Below are 21,465 nucleotides of genomic sequence, written 5' to 3'. Positions count from 1 at the left end.
CTCACATGATTAACTCCCACCCATCCATCCCCACGGCACTGGATGTATTTGAAAGATATGACAGACAAAGGCTGCACATGATTCTGTAACTTGCTGTGTTACAAGTAGAACAATGGTCACCATGGCAACAACTGGGATGTGTTCAAGTGAAATGTTTTTTTGAAGCTGAAAACAGGTCAGACAGAGTTCCCATGAAAAGGAGGAGAAATGCAAAGTGTGTTCAAACTTAATGTACAGGTTTTGTTCACAGATTATTGTCAAGAACTGAAATTTGGGACTAAATGGGATCAACGTTTTACATCAGTACTTAACTTTTATGCTCTGTAAGAAACAGGGTTTCAGATTAACTAGGATATTTATGCAATTCCACTGTTTTAGAATTGATTTATACACGTAGTCATGAATACAACTTTCCCTTCAGGACTTGCAAGAAGCACTAAAGGATGAAGCTATCTACCTACAAAAGAAATATCCATCTATTGCCAACAGAAATGGAACGTCCTACCTTGCTAAGACACTGAACAGAGTGAGTATTTCCATCTTGCACATCCTGGTTTATGGCTACTGTCTGTGTAATTCTTTGCTCAGGTCAATGTATCAGTGATGTGAACAGTTTCCTTTTAGTTGTTTTGGGTTTGAATGGCACACTGGTCAAAGCTTCAATTTACAGAGACTGGCAACATATGCCATGTTATTTGATCCCAGATTTTGTCAGCACTATGCTTATGGGTTTTGCCAAAATTCTACTCTACGACAGTGTGCATAATCCTTCCATATGCATTATATCGAGATTCAGGTGAAATTCTGTTTTCAGTTGCATTATAATCAACTTCCCTACTCCTTCAGAACTTCCTCCTTTATGGTACTTCAAGGATGTTGTGTCATTTAATGTTGTAGTGTTGAATGTTACCTTATTATATCCTACATTGTTGCTGTGTATTTTCAGCTTTTGATGCACCACATACGAGACTGCCTTCCAGAGTTGAAGACAAGAGTCAATGTGTTGATTGCCCAGTTCCAGTCTTTGCTGGCATCATTTGGTGAACCTGTGGAGGACAAGGTATAATCTCTTTTTCATTTGGTTTCATTTGAGGCCCATCAGTCTTTTAAACTACTGTAGGCTTGATGAACTATGATGACTTAGGAAACAATGTTCCTGATTCTGTAACTTCAGGCTCATCATGGACATTTTGCATACAATGGATTGAAATAGTCCTCAATATTTTATGACTTTACAAACAACATAAATATGTGAGAACTTTGATAGTGTTGATCTTTGTTGTAGGGTCACTTGCTGCTACAGATCATCACTAAGTTTGCATCAGCATACTGTAACACAATAGAAGGAACTGCCAAAAACATAGAAACTGCAGAGCTGTGAGTATCTCACATGAGTGTGTGTAAATTGACTGTGAAAATATTATGGCATGTCTATGGAAATATGGCTTTTAAACAACTGTGGTGTAAGTATCCTGTTCTTTTGTGTGTGATGAAGATATTTCAGCATGGCATTGAAAATATTACAAAGCGACAGCAGAGCATTAAAATCTTTGGTTTTAGTTGGTACACTTTGTGAATACCTTTGATTCATGTTTTGTTTAAAGCAGAAATCATGATGGGGATATGTTTTATTATAGATAGAAAATGTTGTACAATATCATGACATTTAAAACACAGATGGCTCCAAGACTTTGAGGCGATGCAGGAATACAAACATTTCATTCATAGAAATCAATGTCTTCCAATAGCATTGACAGTACACAGCTGTCATAATCTAAAAGCTTGATTGATAGTTCCATTGGTGACATAAACATGATGGTAGCAGATTAATATATCACCCAAAACTAATTCAGAGAATACTGTATATCTGATGGGTTGGTTGACGTAAATGGTTGGGGGTGGGGTGCTATAACATGTATGCAAAAAGATGAATGTTTTATTTATATACTTATGGCCCAAACAAAACAACACAGAAATACAAAAGCACAACAAATCTGATAAAGCATTAAACAACTAACAACAATAGTGTAACAATCCTCATTATAGTATAGTGCAGTATCTTTAGTAGTTAACTATCATATACAATTAGAGGTTCAGCACAATTTTCACCAAAGACTATGATAGACAAAAGCAGAAGGAATAGACTCTTCACATGTTACAATTTGTAGAAAAAAACTTTTCGAGGTTAAAATTTTTTTTAATGCAGTTTGAATATGCCTGTTCAATCCTAACTGGCATAATATGAATTAGTTTGTTTATTTGCATTTATATTTACATTATTTGTGAACATTGATATTAGGACCGTCGCCTCCGGACAGAGCAAATCTGCCAATTTTGACCCTAAAATGTGGTTAAATATAAATTTCAAAATGACAAGACTAATGATATACCACATTTACTGACTAGTAAACATTTAAATATGTTTTCTAGCACAAAAACACCCTTTTAAATTAACAGAGGTTTTTTATATTTGGAACGGACAGAAAATCCTACCAAATTTGAAAATGACCCATATACTGTATATTACCGTAGATAAGCCAAATGTTGAGCACCAAAAAAAGCAGTCTGTAGAAGGGGGCCAGCTTATCTATTGGTTACACTTTCGTCAAACTTTTTTCCAGGGGTTAAGAAAAACGACATCGTATCGCATCGCGTGAACAAACAAACAAGAGGAGACGACTTTATCAGTAAAGATGTCAAATTTGCAATTAAACATCACTAGACAAAATTATTTACCTTTTCAGTTCTAATTTGTTTTTACTGGGCAATGTATTATTTGCAGGGATTAAGATTACCATATGTATTTGTCTCGTATATAGAGCCGGAAATAGCAATCAGCTGTGCACACGTGTCCCTGTGATTTAGTTAAAACATACACAATAATATAACGGGATGAATTCTGACGCAGTGATCAGTAAAATATAATACATAAATCTATTATTTAACCCAAAGAAATATATCCTAGCATTGTGTAAATTTAATTACTGGTTTTGGTCTAAATGTAAAATATGTAATCAACACTAAGGTTATACGGACCCTCATGAACATGGTAAGCGGAGGTTGGAATGAAGTGAAATAAACATGCCATTTATATTAACACATGTTTTCACCGATGTTACTTTAAACTAGCGGTCCGTAGATAACGAGGCGGTAATCAGTTCGTGATTGTTGATAATATGATGTGAATTTGCTATTGCGGTTGGAGCGAAAAACGTACCCTCACGAATATGGTAATCGAAAGCTGTACGCACAGGGAATGGGGCAAAATAAGCAAGTCAGTTTGTTGACATGTGATCGTCAAGCTACAGTAAGTATGATATTTAGCGAAACAAAATATATTATTCATTTTCTGTCAACTACACTTCATTTCAATGCGTGAGTAGACACAATATGATTGTGAATTCTTTGATTAATGCGGACAGAAGTTATAATTATCGGTAACTGCCAGTTGTCAATGGTCTGAGTTTGCAGCGATTAGGATCCCATCGCGGGGGGTCAGCTTATGTACGAAACATACCATTTTGACACTGATTTTAATGGTCAAGTTAGGGGGTCGGCTTATCTACGGTAATATACAGTACCCATGGTAAGGGTATTCTTTCTTCATAAAAGTCAGGATGCCATTACACTTTCAAAGAACACTGTTGTACCCTAGCATCAGTTCTGCAGCATGACATGTTGTCAGTTGGAAATCACCCTTTCTTCAGCTAGATCATGAGATCTCTGATGGATGATGCTTAAGCCCTCACACAACCTTTAGTTGAATCTCTCTTTTGTTTTGTATTCTCACTCTCTGAACCACTGGCATATGCCTCATCGTTAATGGATAGCTTTCCATCAGGCAGTAGCTACAACGACAAGGGTCTCTGAACGTTTTCATTTTCATACTGTCAACTTCTCAAGCCACGTACAAGCCAAGAATTGGAGTTCCATTACTATCAGAACCTTACCAGAGTTGTGTGGATGAACCAGACATGCCTAAGGAACAACTCCAGCATTTTGAACCTTTAAAGCACACACTATCAAAGCATTGTCGAACCAAGGCTAGTGATAATGCTCAGAAGTCAATGTTGGTAACCAGAAGCAACCTCAAATCACAACATTGGCAATTGTATGCAAAATACAGTGGTAGGGATGAAATCTGCATATGTACTTGGCATTATTCTGGAATTGGACTTTTTGAAATGTTTTTATTTTTTATGCACCTGAACTTGATGTTATGTCTAGGTTTTGGAACAATTAATTATAAAGGTAATGCCAGATTACTGTATTTACAAGGGCATAAGACCCAAATGGATGGAAATCAGTAAATCATTTGTAACTTTTAACAATCCAGGGGGTACAATGTGTTAAGCCCATCTCTGGTGTCCCCCGCCGTGATATTGCTGGAATATTGCTAAAAGCGGCGTAAAACTTAACTCACTCACACTCATTTAACAATCCAGGGTATTACTACATGCTTGAAGCCACAGATCCTTAAGGTGTGTTCTGGCAATGATGTGATGAAAACTTTGTATGAGAAGGAATTATTGAAAAAATGTTGTGATTTCTGAAAATTCAAAGAATACTAATTGTAATTGTAGTTTCTTATAACCATAGGTTGTTATAAGCATTTTGGCTAAAAGATATTGGCCAGGGAAAATAGTTTGTTATGTCTGTCAGTGTGTTATACCGGGTAAGCATGTTTGAGAAGAAATGAACATTTTCATTTTATGGTGACAGCGACGTTACAGGTCTCAAGACAAGGATGTAAGAGTACCAGTACCCCATTCAGATACTGGTAGGAATAAAACAATCAATAGAATAGTACAGCTGGCAGTTATGTAAACCAGGTATAGAGTAAAGTATCCGTAGAAGCAGACGAAAAACAACAAAATTAAGTAGCTTGTTAGATACTGTGTAAAGCTCAGTAGATATATCCCCATATTACTTTTCATTAAGAAGTTTCTGGTTTCTGATTGAACATTATGATATGACATTCAATGATAATCTCTTTTCAGTTGTGGAGGAGCCAGAATTTGTTACATATTTCATGAGACATTTGGCAGAACATTGGAATCGGTTGACCCACTGGGTGGTTTGTCTACTAGAGATATACTCACAGCCATAAGAAATGCAACGGTGAGTAAACTATTATTTGTTAAACTGATTGGCATGTGCATACACAATGCCATTTAGAAAGTGGTTAATGTAACAACACATGTTATAATAATTGAGATTACACTTTCTCAGTAAAGTACAGATTCTAGAACTGAGTTGGTTAGGCAACTGACTTTGTGGGCTGGTGATTTGGTGACTGACTCTGTGGGTGCAGGTTTGAATCCAGGATGGGACTCAACCCAACAAAAGCACTAGTATCTGTACTTTACTGAGAAAGTGTAATCCCAAATATATGTTACATGATTGGCATGTGTCCATACAAAAATGTGAAAATACATGTGCATATGCTTGTAAAGGAGCCAAAGTTTACTGACTAGTTATGAAGCATGAAAATATTATATTTTTCCTTATCCTGACTCATGCTATATGCTTATCTCCCTTTTCCTTCGATGAAGGAGAGAGTATAGCATGAGTCAGGATAAGTATAAAATATCAATTTTATCATACAAATTACATATTTGTTATACTCTGGATAACAGAACATATCAGTTAATCAGTATTTTACTTATCAAGGAATATGTTTCAGCAGGGAGGATCTTATTAAGTTTGAAATCTAAACAGTAAAAAAATCCTCGCCCACACTGTTTGCAAAAGCCATTGTCTGAGAACCAATTTGTTTATGTTTTTAAGTCTTCGGGGTGTGAATTTTATAAAGTATGATCTTGGCCATGAAAAGAATTATTTACAAAAGACTGAAACAGAAAAGATAAGCAGTTCTATTACATAAGATATTTTCCCACATTCAAGCTTGGACAAATACCGGTACAAACTACTGCTGCATTAAACTTCAGGTGAGCTACAGACTAATGTTGCTCCAAAATTATTTTTTCCTGCCAATTCAGGGGAAGACTATTTTAATGCAATGAGAGGACAAAAGCTGATATCTTGAGATGCAAAAATTGTGACTGAAAAGTTACTTTCCTAAATTGTTCATGTAAATTATGTTATCATGGATACTTGGGATAAATACACAAGGTTTTAAATTGAAAATTGTCTATAGGGTGAAAATCTTTCATGTGTGTGAATAAGAGTTTTACTTTTAAAGACAATAGACTATCATCGTTTATGTTTTACATTTGAATTGATTATGGTTAAAATCTCAAAACGTTAATATTTTTTATAGGCAGATTTAAGAAAGATTGTATCATGTAAGGCTGCAGGCACCACAAAACTTAAGTCTTGGTTAAGCCAAAAGTGGATTGAGAGCGATGCCAAATATGCTAAAAATTATCTATGTGTCTTAAAAGGTTCAGCCTTTCTAAACAGCTCGCCGCTCCACCAGTTGCTGATATAGATCATCACCGTAAGCTCTTGCAGAGCATGCAGTCTGCCCAGGCTAATCATGTGATCATGTTGTCTTTCACTCCCCTGTCCTGGGGCGGTGGGGTAGCCTAGTTGGACCCGGGTTGGATTCCCCACATGGGTACAATGTGTAAAGGCCATTTCTGGTGTCGTCCTCGGGATATTGCTGGGATATTGCTAAAAGCGGCGTAAAACTAAACTCACTCACTCACTCACTCCTCTGTCCCACTTGTGTGCAGACGTCCTGTCTTTTATAGAGATCATTGGTTGTATATGTCTTTTTGACCCATCAAATATTGGGATTTTGTTTCATCAAAAGTAGAATGATTATGAAATAGTAGTAAGAATTAAAAAAAGATAACTTGGAGGTTTAATAAACCTTTGTAAGATAAATATGTGCACAGGTTCAAACAAGAGGATAGTTTGTGCTAGATGTAAGAGAGTTTTTCGTCTCACAACTCATCTTCCATTGATGGTATCAGAATCTGCAGTTGGATAAACCTTGTCTAACACTCATCCTGTCGGTCCGTTAGAGACTGGTAGTTGTAAGACAATCGGCAACCTCTCATCGTTGGCCAATTCCTTGCCATGGTCCACAGCCCCACCGGACTGTCGATCTACTGTAAACCGGAAATATTCTGCGTCAGTTTATATTTTGTGAATTTTGCGTTTCTCTTCCCCACGCAAGAAATTCTCGACGTAGTAATATTAACCCATTCAACACTGTAGGCCGGAAAACCGGCCAAGACGTCACGAGTCCCCAGACACTGTAGGCCAGTAAACCGGCCAGGCAGTCGCATCAAAATGATACGTAATTTTAGGAACCTAACTAATGTATGATTCATTTTTTAAATCAGTCACTTATAACAATGTCTCCAAACTCTTATTACATTTCAAATGACCATGTATTATTGACAGAATTAGAATTATAAACTATTTTTATTAAAAACACCAATTCTCGGACACATGCCTCCCCAACGGGTCCACATCAAAGTTGTCAAAGAGCAAAGTAACTATCTTTCGAGATGATAGTTACAAATTGAATAAACTGAAGAATAAAATCAATAACAGTGCTCCTTAAAGTTGTCAAACGTACATTACAACTTACTATTTCCATCTTTTTTTTGTGCGATCGTGTAAAGTAATTCAAGTGACATCTCGGCTTAGCGCTCGGACACGATGTTTAATGCTAAAATATATGCATGAAGCATTTTTGTCACAGGTCATAACCTACCATGATAAGTCCACTAAGTTTCATAATATACGTATAGGTGGTGATTTTCTGCGTCACACGTTCCGAATAGCATGATCTTACCCAAAACTTTCGTCTGAATCTAAAATGAGGACAGTATCCATTGCTGTAATATGATTAGCTGCCTTAGGTCACTTGCATGATTTTGACCAAGCACGATTCTCATAGCAGACTGTGGCAGAAAAGCGTCATTAGAAACCAATCTTTATCCAATAAAATCACTTCTTACAACTGCGAAAATACTTTTGACAAGGGTACAGTGATCTTGTTGATGCTCAGAGCTTTCGAGCTGGAACAATACCCGCCATCAAACGAATTGCCTCTCATGTTATTCGTACGAAGCTTCCAAAACGGAGGTATTTCCCGATGTTGTATCAAGTTACCATGCGGAAAGCCACTGATATCGGGACCATACATATTATTATCATGTCCTATAACAAATACTCGAACAAAAGCAGCTTACTGGTGGCTTAGCCTACTTCCTGATTATTGCATCGAGAATATCGGATGCCCTCCATCCACGAATGACTGAGTCTTTGTTCTTCTTCACAATATTTAAGCAATGTAGTTTTAGTTAACAATGTTGTTTTTGCAAAGCCTGCTACTCTCACAAAAATAATACGTCGCAAAACAGGCTTGGGATACGCTGACGCAATCTTTTCTAGGCGCAGAATATTTCCAGTTTACAGTATTTGTCTCCTCTTGGGCACTGCATTCCATACAGAATCATCAGTCACTTTTTGTTTGATGATCCCTCTAGTTGTTTTGGTAGACTGATAGTTTTGAGAAGATCAGTCCTCGCCATTGTTTGTCAACCTTCTTTTGGATCATCCATCCCACCATGGTATTTGGGGATCCCTACAGGATCCCTCCACATCCAGTTGTTTCCATGTGCAACCTGTGAAGATACAGGTTAGAATTGGATTTCAGTAACCCATGCTTGTCGAAGAGGCAACTAACGGGATTGGGTGGTCAGGCTTGCTGACTGGGTTGACACATGTCATTGTATCCCAGTTGCGTAGGTCGATCCTTGTTGATCCCTAGATTGTCTGGTCCAGACTCAATTAATTGCAGACTGCCGCCATATAACTGGTATATTGCTGAGTGCCTCGTAAAACTAAACTCACTCACTGTTTTGATGTGCAGTACGTTGATTTCTCCTACTTCAGCACTGCCTGTATACGTTCCTCAACCTCCTCTGATTTTGTCACCTCTAGTCTTTTGTCTATGATCATGACCATCTAAAGTACTGTCAGAAATAGATAAAAAGCATGTTTACTAGTAAAATCGGGCAAAAGTTAGAAAAAATACGAATAGCTGTTTAAAACAATAGATCAGACTATAGATGACAGTTAGGTCGCCCAGCCAGGTATGATGACAGAACATCGACACACCTAGCATGAAATGCACGGGCTGCCTACAGGCACAAGGGGTCTTCTCAAAGATATTATATGTGTTTATTTTTCCTTATCCTGACTCATGCTCTTTTGCTTGTCTTCTTCTTCTTGCGAACATAGTGGAACACTTGTATCTCCCTAATTGAAGCTCCCTTCAATGTAAAATCACTAATTAGTACTCACCAAGAGTTGCCTCCCTCTTCCAATTGCGCGGGAAAGGAGGCGCCACCCTCTGGCCTCATGCTTCACTCTCTCCTTCTTCGCCCAGTGAGCAGGATGTGAGAGCGCCTGTGTCTCCCTACACACTATATCCTTTGATTATTCTTAGTTAGTTACCTCTTATAGTCTTCTATAGAGGTGTAGCTAGTATCCTTCAACAATTATGTATTGATAATTAATTGTATTTCTGCTGTTTATTCACGGGACGCCGTGATTGTTCAGCAAGTTTACGTTGATGAAAATCTGTACTATTTGTAGATTACGTTTTTCTGCTGCTGATCCGCATTTAATATGCCCTAGCTGTACTGCACCATGTGCGTTTTCTTCACGTTGCAGTTACTGTATTAATTTGTCTAATTCTGCGTTTAACAAATATTATCTTTGCGTCTTAAGACGTGCAGCAGATAGGTCACGCAAACAGGGTTTAGCCATGGTCGATACACCGGAACCCCTCGCCAGTCAACTAGAACGATCAATGGGACTCTTATCACCAAATTTCGAGATTCGACATCTGAGGATGACAGAATGATCTACTCGGCCCTGCTTATGCAGAAGAAGGACCAGCAGTTTCTAACGGATCATCTCACATCAGTCTCTGCAGCGCTAACTCTGGCTCGTCGTCAAGGTCTCCTCGCTTCCTGTAGTTGGGGTGAGCAGTTTACAGCTCCACTCTACACAGCCCCGTGGTCTACGCCATCCATCTTCGACGGAGGAATAGATAAAGTCTCTAAGGAAGTCACCAAGGATTCTAGAGAAGTCCTTATGATAAAGTCGATGGACACGCTAGCCAGCGTCATCAGGCAGACTTCACAGAGATATTCAGGAAGATCAAAATTCACTGGCTTACAGAAAGCAAGGGATAGGAAGATGGCCAGCTCCAGAGGAAAAGATTCTTTTCGTCGCCCATATGGCAACTACAGAGGAGGATCTGGAAGAGGCAGGGCACCCAGAGGTTCCCGCAACTATAAACGATGAAAGACAGGTTCGGAACGACTGGAGTCTTGCACCCCCAGCCGTTCCAGTACAACCATCACAAGTGGGTGGACGCCTTCAACTGCACTGGGAGAACTAGGGAATTCTACAAGACCCATATGTCTCCAACATTCTTCAACACGGATATCGAATCCAACTACAGGCCATGCCTCCGCTTACAGTCAACCCTCACAAGTTCGACTTCCAGGCGCAACAACTACCAAAGTTAAGAGAGGCTGTTACATCTCTCCTAACCAAGAAGGCCATAGAAGTACTAGATCAAGTAAACATCGAACCAGGCTTCTACTCCCCAGTTTTCCTAGTGCCCAAGAAAAACTCCAAGGAAAAGTTCAGACTCATTTACAACATGAGCACTTTCAACAGAGATTATCTACGCAAACCGCCAACGTTTCGCATGATACATCTACCTCAACTACGGCACCTAATTCGTCCCATGGACCTCATGGCCAGTATAGATCTGGAGGATGCTTATCTACACATCCCGATACATCCCGAATCCAGGAAATACCTACGGTTGACACTAGACGGGCTGCATTATCAATAGAGAGTACTCCCATTTGGAATATCATCGGCCCCCTGGTTATTCACAAGAGTAACGAAACCTATCGTCACCTACCTACTTCGTCTAGGGCTACGCAGTGCATTCTACCTCGACGACGGGATACAAGTAGATCCAAATCCACAGCGTCTCAAACTACAGTTAAACTTCATCATCAAGCTACTAACACAGCTAGGATTGTTAGTAAATCTACTCAAGTCTGACCTAGAACCTACACAAGATCTGCAATTTCTAGGCATTCGATTTATCACGACACTGAACAGTATCGTCGTACCAGAGGACCGATGGCTCAAGATACAACAGACCATCCCACAAGCCTTACTCTCTCCGCTACCACTACGACAATGGCAGAGTCTGTTGGGTCTCCTCACGTCAGCCCAAGACATGACAGTCAGAGGCAGACTACAGTTACGTCCGTTACAGGTCTTCATCAACGCTCATCTCGACGACCTACAGCCATTCAGTCTACCGAAACACATCAGACCTCATCTACTATGGTGGACCAGGAGGTCGAATGTCTCCGAAGGCATTTATTTAACAGAGACGGAATTCAAAACCCATCTCTATGTCGACGCGTCGCTCCAAGGTTGGGGAGCTCATCTCGCCAACCGGACGGCATCAGGGTTATGGAATCAGCAAGAAAGCAAGCTCCACATAAACATGCTAGAGATGAAAGCAGTAATCAACGCCCTACTACATTGGAGCACTATTCTACAGAATGCGCATCTGATGATTCACACCGACAACTCAACAGTGGCGTTTTATGTAAACAAACAAGGCTCAACGAGATCATTGAACCTATTGACTTTATGCTTTCAACTGTTCGATCTAATTGACGATCTCAACTTACATGTCAGAGCATGTCACATTCCCGGAGCCAAGAATGTACTAGCAGACGCACTCTCTCGGCCACACCTACCGTCACCGACAGAATGGATGCTCCATACAGAAATCTTTGCTCAGATTATCAAGGAAATAGGAGCTCCGCTAGTAGACCTATTCGCCACTCGCTTCAACAATCAGCTAACAACATTCGTATCACCAGTCCCGGATCCACAAGCGTGGGCAACGGACGCTCTTAGCATATCCTGGGAAGGCCTCAAAGCGTACGCGTTTCTGCCGCCAGCGCTAATCCCACAAGTGTTACAGAAAATCAGACAAACGCAGAGCCTCCAACTGATTTTGGTCGCGCCCTACTGGCCAGCGAGAACGTGGTTTCCCATTCTAATTCAAGAAATCGGACAACCAACACTAGAGCTACCAAAGCCCTCGAATCTACTAATACCGGTACATCCTCACACCAAACAAGCGCACGGAAGGCCAGAAGCATTCCAACTTCACGTATGGACTGTATTAAAGTGTGTCTAAACAAGAGAGGTTATTCAGCCAGAGCGGCGAAAGCAGTCACGCTTGCTTTAAGCTATTCTACACGCAACTTGTACGACGACAAGTGGTACAGTTTTGAAACTTACGCAGCAAAAAAGGGATTTACAGCGAGAAATGCTACACATCCACAAGTGGCTGACTATCTGTGTTACCTATGACAAAATAAACATTTAAAGGCTCGACATTATCAACATATCTTGCATCTCTAAGCTGTGTGATAACTATGAGAACGGGTGTCAAGTTAACCAAGACGCCAAATTTACTGGCCTTACTACGTGCATTCCGATTGGAGGATCAGAAACAGAGATTTCGCGCTCCAGCATGGGATCTAAATAAAGTGCTCCAACACCTCACAAGTGAGGCTTATGAACCACTGGAATCAACAACCTTTGAATTTCTGTCACAGAAAACTTTGTTCCTGTTATCCCTAGCAACAGCAGCCAGGATGTCAGAAATTCACGCACTAGATTATGAGAGAATACGTTTTGACGACAATCAAAACATAGTGCATATGGGACTGCGATGGGATTTTATCGCCAAGAATCAATTGCCAGGTCAACCAGACAGATTATTCCATGTTCCTGCACTTTCCTTAATTCTCGGACCTCAAGATACGCTTGACCTATCTCTATGCCCAGTCAGAGCTCTCAAAATCTATCTACAACGATCCAAAACGAGGCGACGACAACTCAAGCGGTTATTCATCCCTCTATCGACAGCGACTCGGACCGAAGTCTCTCGTACCACCATATCGATATGGATCAGAACTGTCATACTTCGTGCCTACAAGGCTGCAGGACTCGACCCTCCAAGAGCATCTAATCCACATGAAATCAGAGCACTGGCTTCCACACTCTCGCTCTACGGTAACTGCTCATTGAATACCATTATGGAGGGCTGCTTTTGGAAATCCGACATGGTGTTTGCTAATCACTATCTGAGAGATATCACCACCGAGGGCGTCTCAGGTATTCACCATTTCGGTCCCATGGTCCTCGCATGTTACAGCAGTTGACAGTCCCTCGTAGGCGATGAGACATAGTCTCACGAGATTATTATGTATATATCATACCAGTATCATCTAGCTTATAACTCTACGGAGTTTTAGGGCTAATTATATACATATCTTAAGTCTACTTAGTCTTAAGCCCAGTACTGATGTTTATGTACAGTGGGTAGCTTCTCCATTTTGGAGTCGCTTTTATACCATTATTACTATTATCATAGTATATAATTATTGTAATACCCCATCTATGGCAGCTGGTAAACTTATGTTTTATAGTAGCAGGAATTATCCTAATTCAGTGCCATTATGAAGTTCCCGTAGGGGGTTATTACATATATATATAAATCACTAATTATTTAAATCCAAAGTATTCTGGTTCTTTCCCACCTCTGTTTCCGTAGGATTCTACAAGCAAAAGAGCATGAGTCAGGATAAGGAAAAATATGTAATTTTCTGAATAAAATTGATATTTTATACTTATCCTGACTCATGAGGTAAGCCCTCCCATCCTCCCCACATAACACTTTGGATTTCCCTGAAAATTCAAGTGTTGGGCTCGCTATATCAGGAGAGAGTGAAGCATGAGGCCAGAGGGTGGCGCCTCCTTTCCCGCGCAATTGGAAGAGGGAGGCAACTCTTGGTGAGTACTAATTAGTGATTTTACATTGAAGGGAGCTTCAATTAGGGAGATACAAGTGTTCCACTGTGTTCGCAACAAGAAGAAGAAGACAAGCAAAAGAGCATGAGTCAGGATAAGTATAAAATATCAATTTTATTCAGAAAATTACATTCTTGTGTGTTGAATATGTCTCACATATTCTTTAACATCTAACGTGTCTTTCTTTCATAAAGTTGATGTTGAGATATGTAAAATAGTATGATACCCATAGAAAGGCTTAAATCAGCCATCATATTAAATGTCTCAAAATATATAGGTAGCATGGCCACCCGAAGATAGACAGGACTGGATATTATTTGTAAATTGTTACTTGCCCAGTTTAATTCCCCTAAAGGATTATCTTATCTTGATATCTCTATCCCCCAGCCTGACCCCAACCACCTTCTGCTACACCCGACGTCTTCCTTGGACCCACAAATTCAATCACATATCTTAAAATCAGTCCATCTATTTATAATTGAAACTAGGCGCTTTAACTGAGCAAGTCATACACTAAAACCTATAATTCTCAAAGCTATACTATTATGGATCCCGACTGCAGATGCCATGAATGTATACAACCATCATGATTTTAATTATCCGACTACATGTCATACCATCTACTTTCATTTTAGATATCATCTTTTCTTGTCATGATACTGTTTCATATATCTATGTATATTGGAGCGGTCTTCATATAAGTTCTTTCGAGTTTGTTGACCAATCCAGTTCATGAAAATTCTGTCCTTGCTTTTTCATGAAATAAATATGTTTAAACCACACCCGACCTGGTTTTGCTTTTGAGACGACCCCCATATCTGTTTGTTTTGATAGTGGTAGTGAGACTCCATGGCAGCTACATCCTAAGAGTTTCACAATTAAAAATGTTATTTTGTACGTCAGCTATCGTTTATAATGAAGCTAATTCTAATTTAAAAATGGGAATTTAAAAAGTGTCCTTTGTAATACAATATCATCGCACAATAATTTGAAGAATGCCAAGGTCTGTTCCAAATAAGTCGACTTCGACTTAGAAAAAACCCACATTGCTCATTTCTGCACTAATCTCTCCTCAGTGAAGTCCTTTATTTTTCCTTATCCTGACTCATGCTTGTTTGCTTGTCTCCTTCTACTTGCAAACTGTAGTGGAACACTTGTATCTCCTATTGAAGTTCCCTTCAATAAAGAACAGACGTAAAATCACTCCTGCCAAGAGTTATCCTCCCAGCTGTTTAGGCAGGAAACTGTGGCGCCACCGTCCCCACGTGCCTCACTCTCTCCTTCTTCGCCCTGTGGGCAGGTTGTGAGAGCGCCTGTGTCTCCTATACGGCACTATATCCTTTAATTAATTATTCATTCTCCTCTATTATACCTTTATAGAGGTTTAGTTACTATTCTTCAACATTATCGTTTGATATTTAATCGTATTTAGCACTGTTTATTCACGGAATTGTCCGTGTTTGTTCAATTGTTTACATTTCATGATAACCTATTTTTGTTGTAGGTTTAGGTTCGCTGCTACAGACCTGCATTGATTGTGCCATAGCTGCACAAGAAGATGTACTTCCAGCCATAGCTGTAATCTTGATCAGCATTTAATTAAAATTCAATTTAATAAATAATTTTCTCTGTACTTAGACGTACTATCGACTATCCAGGTGACTTTCCAAGTCATGGATAAACTGGCTGAGTCCCTCACGAGCTGTCCATCAAGTGACCTACCGGAGGTATCCTCGGAGAATGGGCGTGGGATGTTGTCCGCCATTACTTCGAAGATGTTGGCTTCTTCATCGGACAACCCCTCAACGCAGATGTAGAAGACACCATCCTCTACGCAGATTGAAGCCTCACAGACATCATCCCGATGGCAGTGAGAGGGCTTCATGATGAGCCGCTGCTGATCATCCGAGAGATACAGCACGCAGTCCGAGGGCGACAGATGAGCGATCCCCGGACCATATCGCTATCAACGCAGAGAAGGGCAGCTCTACAATCATCGCAGACGGCGAATAGACGCCTTTCTCTACCCAGAGAAGGCTACACACCCCGCAGATGACGACAAACTCTACGGGGACGTCTGCGCAGACTACAAGGACTTTCTCGGCCGAGATTGCTCCGTTGATGGTACAGGGACTCTCCGATGATCAACTGATCATCTTCCCAGAGGTCATCACAAGTAACGACCAGTCTCAGCTATGGTGACTTCAGCGCAGATCTCCACGGTACCCGAGGTATCTACGATGACAACAGACGAGCGTCCTGTGGGACACGTCGCTATCACCGCAGAAAGGGCAGCGCTACTACCACCGCAGACCTTCAATCCGGGGGACTTTATGCAGGAGGTGATAGAGCAGCGTTACGGCCTGGAAAAGAAGTCACAGCCCACAACGAGGTCCCGAGCCTTCGCGAAGGTTCCAACGCAGACGTCGTTTCTGAGGGACCTACCATCAGCGAGACTTCTACCAGCATCACGTAGGCCTTCCCGAAGGACGTCAGAACTTCAACGGACTAGCCTCCGTGAAGATAGACCCACCCTACCCAAGTGGAGGACCCAGACGATCAGCATTCGCCTAGACCTTCGCGAAGGGCTACACGATCTTCACCTGCTACGAGCTCGGACGATCAACATTCACGGAAGCGTTCACGAAAAGAATCGTTCATCCCCAGACCTTGACTCGGGCCAGCCTTGGACCAGTCACCACTTCCCAAGTGCGGACTCAGATGAAGGACGTCAGCTACATTATACAAGATATGTTCGTCCCATAGATCGTCGAGGGATTCACCAGGACCTTCGCGAACCCACAGGTCACCCTACAGGCACAGTTCGTCGGGTTATTCACCTCGTCGATCTCCTCGCCGATCTCCACGCAGATCCCCACACAGGTCTCCGCGCAGGTCTCTATGAAGGTCTTCATGCAGGTCGTCACGCAAGTTTCCAGCGAAGCAGAGACATCGCAGTACTTCGTCTCTCAACTGAACGCCACATGCCGTCTACAAGTCTGCGCGAAGGCATTCGCGCAGGCCATCTACAACGCAGAGATGCCGCAATACTTAGATTCTCAACAGAACGCTACATGTCGTCACCGAGCCTGCGCGAAGGCTTTCGCACAGGACATTCACAAAGCAGAGACGTCGCAGTACTTAGCTTCTTAACAGAACGCTACTTATCGTCTACAACTTGCGCGAAGGATGGCGCGCTATCTTCAGAGACTGTCAACAGGTGAAGAGCCTAATAAAGGATCTTCAGGCCGACTACCTACATCAAGGGCACAACGACGCTTCGCAGACCATCATGGGAATCACCATTTCGGTATATATTGCCAGGTAGGCAATCCCGGACTACAAGACGATTATCTACCTGCAAGGCGCCATACAATCACACCAAGCCGACCACCACGCAGATCACTACGCAGATCTTCAAGGTTATTCAACTAGGACACGAAGTATTGTCATCCTAGAAGGAAAAGATCTTCGTCGGTACACAGACTGAAGACAGGTATTACAGTACAAGAGAGGTACTCTTGTCAGAATTCATCACCGCTCGGATCTTCAGACTGAATCCAGGACGGGATTCACACAGATTGATATATCTACATTAGAAGACTCATGGCCATATAGAGATCTTCACTTTCGTACAGATCTGCAGATATTCTCACTGGCGGAGTTCAACAGCAGCCTTGCCACAGCTAGGTAAATACATACTCGACAACGATTCCCAGAGTAAATTTACAACAAGTTCAGCATTAATTCTACAATTACGACGCTTCATTGATGTATGCAGTCTACAAGCTGACAAGTCAAAAGTGCAATTAATCCTATGTATGAGGATGACGGCATTATCTTCAAGACTGATAACGCTCGTTTACCATTTAACCCTCGATACACGTGCTCACTCGTGTAACTTCGGAAAGCTACGGACAAGACCGACGATTGATTAGATATCAACGGCGGCATTAGATTCTACAAAGACCCTTTTCCTGCTACACCGGTGACGTCACAGCGCAGCTAGCCTAAAGAATCAAAATGCTTTATTTTGATTGGACCACAAGGGACAACGCCCTGCGCAGAGGTCGGACGTAGTTCACAGGTCAAGAAATAGGTTACAAGTGACAACAACATGTCAGCGAGCGAGCAACGCCTCCATTACAGTCCAGTTAGACGGGACCTTCGTGATTTGGCTGCCTTCATGGGGTTAGAGACCGCCCCTGTCATCATTGAAGACGATTCTTAGACGAATTGCAACAACATACGTTGGCTGAAATTAGGGGGCGGCAGCCAGACGATTTTTACATAGACTTCTCAACGATGGCAGTCACAGAGTCGGCCATCACCTCATTTCCCTTACAGACACGGGAAGGGTTTCAAGATCGTTGGATATAGATACAAGTCCTTGTATCTCAAGCACTACTCTTTCCCCTTATTACTACGAAGTGGCGGAATCTGTTGGTTCTTCGCACGTCAGCACAAGAAATGACATGCAGAGAGAATTTACTACTACTATTGGTCTTCGTGAATGTACAACTGGACGATCCGGACACGTTATAATCCATATCTAAATATGCGAACTCCGTGATTTAGCGGAGTCGCAGTACAAGATGCATCTCTATGTGGACGCATCTCTGCAAGAGTGGGAGCACACCTTGACAACAATGTGTCAGCTGGGATATGGACCATAGCAGAGACGATCTACACGTCGACATGGTGGAAATGGAAGCAGTGATAAACGCCATACTCCACCGGATCAGCATTTTTTTGTAAATGCTCATCTGACGGTACACACAGTCACCTCCACAGTGACGGTCTTCATCCACAGAAGGATCAGCAAAGTTGGCAAACCTTCTGGTCCTCTGCTTTCAGTTGATCAGCATAACAGTCAACAAAGCAAACAAAGCGACTTCACGCAACTTGTCTGACGACAAGTGGTGACGCTTCGAGACAAATGTTACGTTTCGAGGTTCGACTTCACAGCCATGATAGTGACACATCCTCAAGTGACGGACTACCTTTATCACCTAGATAAAGGAAGCGATTAAAAGGGTCAACACCCTCAACATACCTACTGGCATCGAGTTCAGTTATCGCCATGAGGACGAGTGCAACTGACAAAGGTACCAGAGTTACTGGCCTTTCTACGCCCTTTTAATTCGAGGACCAACATCAGGGAATTAAGCTCTGGTGTGGTACCTCAATGTAATTTTACGACATCTCACTAGTAAGATCTACGAACCATTACAGAGAACATCATTCGTGTTCTTGACACAGAAGACGCTGTTCCTGATAACCTTAGTAACAGCAGCAAGTATGTCGGAAATACATGCTCTGGATTTCGAGATAACACGATTTGATGATAATCATAACATCGTGCATATGGGACTGAGTTGGGACTTCATAGCAAAGAATTTACTGCCAGGCCTTCCAGACAAACAGTTCCACATCCCAACACTACCATCAGTCCTTGGTCCACAGGATACCCAGGTCTTATCCTTGTACCCAGTGAGAGCATTGAAGTCTTCCGACAAACATCAAGGTCCAGGTGATGGAATTTCAAGTGTCCTTTCGTCACGATATCGACAGCGACACAGACAGAGGTCTTCCACACTAAGATATAAAGCTGGATCAGAACTGTCATACTACGGGCCTACAAAGCAGCAGGATTGGATCCTCCAAGAGCCTCCAACCCTCATGAAGTTAGAGCTCTGGCGTCAACGCTCGCTCTACTTGGGAATCGCTCTATCAGGTCGATAATGGAGGGCTGCTTCTGGAAATGGGACATGGTGTTTGCCAACCACTACCGGAGGGACATCGCCACTGAGGACGGCTCTGAAATTCACCATTTCGGCCCTATTATTGTAGCACAACAATTGACAGTCCCACAAAGGCGCTGAGACGGAGTCTCGCCCTTTTATCACATGACTTACAAAGCTTACACTCGGCAGAGTTCTGCTTAAGTCGCAATGCACGTCTAACGACTAGCATAAGTGCTATGACCCAGTACTTGTAAGGATACTTGTACAAGAATGGGTCGCTTCTCCACTTGGTGCTGGCATCAAGAAATGGAGTCGCAAAATGGTCCCCCCATATAAAGGCAGCTGGAAGGACAGGGTAGCAACAGCAGCAGAGCTTAGCAGTTAATTACAGTGCCAACTCGGAGTTCCCATAGGGGGGTATAGAAGACGTAAATCACTACATGGAATCCAAAGTATCTTGCCCGCCGCCTTTTTCCGTCAGATTCTACAAGCAAATAAGCATGAGTCAGGATAAGGAAAAATATGTAATTTTTTAAATAAAATTGATATTTTATACTTATCCTGACTCATGAGGTAAGCCCTCCCAACCTCCCCACAAGACACTTTGGATTTCCCTGCAAATTCAAGTGTCGGGCTCATAATCAGGAGAGAGAGAGGCACGTGGGGACGGTGGCGCCACAGTTTCCCACCTAAACAGCTGTGAGGATAACTCTTGGCAGGAGTGATTTTACGTCTGTTCTTTATTGAAGGGAACTTCAATAGGAGATACAAGTGTTCCACTACAGTTCGCAAGAAGAAGGAGACAAGCAAATAAGCATGAGTCAGGATAAGTATAAAATATCAATTTTATTCAAAAAATTACATTTTTACGTTTCCTATCTCCTACCACTGAGACTGTAGTTAGACCGAACTTGGTTTAACAGATATTTCACACTTTCACATGTTACCTACATAAATTGTGGATATGAATGTGAAATAAAAGGTTTTTTTCTATTTCCGACAGTACTTTAGTCGTCCTTCTTGCCGTCATCGATCATGTCTACAGTTGGAACGTGACTTCAGAACGCGATGCATGTTTTGTATGTGAGAGGTCATGTTCAGGGAGCTCCCATCACAAATGAGGAAAAATGAGAGCATACGAAATGTGATTATTTGCGAGGGAATTAATCCAAGAAATCAGAGGACCTGCAAGTCATTCACTGATCACAAGCATCGAAGTGGTGGATTGATATCAAGAACCAAATCACCAGACTTTTAACTGATCCACCATTCTCGGGCCTGATAATGAAGAAAATCTGTCAGTTCATCGGGGCAGTGTTCGACACAGAGCGCAACAGACCGTTTCAACAAGATCCGGCCACTAGTTCCCCTTGTGTTCTCGCAACCCAGGACTCATCTTCAGTGGCAGGAGCTCCTGGGTCTCTTGACATCGGCCCAGGCATTGACCCTCAGGGGTCAGCTTCAAATTCGTCCGTTCACATCCACACATCAGGGTAGGCAACCCGTTGTCCCTGATCAAGTTACCAATGCAGCGGTAGTGTGGCACATCAACTGGATGGGATCGACAGGGTCGCCTCAACTCCTGCAGTGGACACAGCAGTTGTTCCAGCTGGTGGACAATCTCGACATCTCCGTCCGAGCCAATCACATTCCAAGGATGAAGAACATGATTGCGGATTCTGTCTCGGCCGCTTCATCCCTCCCGAACAGAGTGGAAACTACATCCTCCGGTGTTCCAGACCGTTTGCTTTCCGTTAACGACTCCGACAGTGGATCTATTCACAAC

General features: G+C 41.8%; 1 protein-coding gene across 2 annotated transcripts in view; it reads left to right on the top strand.

Annotated features, from left to right (window-relative positions):
• Positions 1-21,465, top strand: part of LOC124280558 (dynamin-1-like protein) — a 114,817-nt gene that overhangs the window by 36,986 nt on the left and 56,366 nt on the right. For both annotated transcript variants that reach the window (XM_046716505.1, XM_046716504.1), the window contains exons 6-9: positions 422-526; positions 947-1,060; positions 1,286-1,377; positions 5,001-5,121. In XM_046716505.1, the coding sequence (XP_046572461.1) occupies positions 422-526; positions 947-1,060; positions 1,286-1,377; positions 5,001-5,121 (432 nt within the window). The remainder of the gene's footprint in view (positions 1-421; positions 527-946; positions 1,061-1,285; positions 1,378-5,000; positions 5,122-21,465) is intronic.

This window comes from Haliotis rubra, unplaced genomic scaffold, assembly GCF_003918875.1.
Source record: "Haliotis rubra isolate DU_JTF1 unplaced genomic scaffold, ASM391887v1 Scf27, whole genome shotgun sequence".
In the NCBI taxonomy this organism is placed as follows: domain Eukaryota; kingdom Metazoa; phylum Mollusca; class Gastropoda; order Lepetellida; family Haliotidae; genus Haliotis; species Haliotis rubra.
Note: the sequence above shows the minus strand (reverse complement) of the source record. Positions and strands in the feature narration are given on the sequence as shown.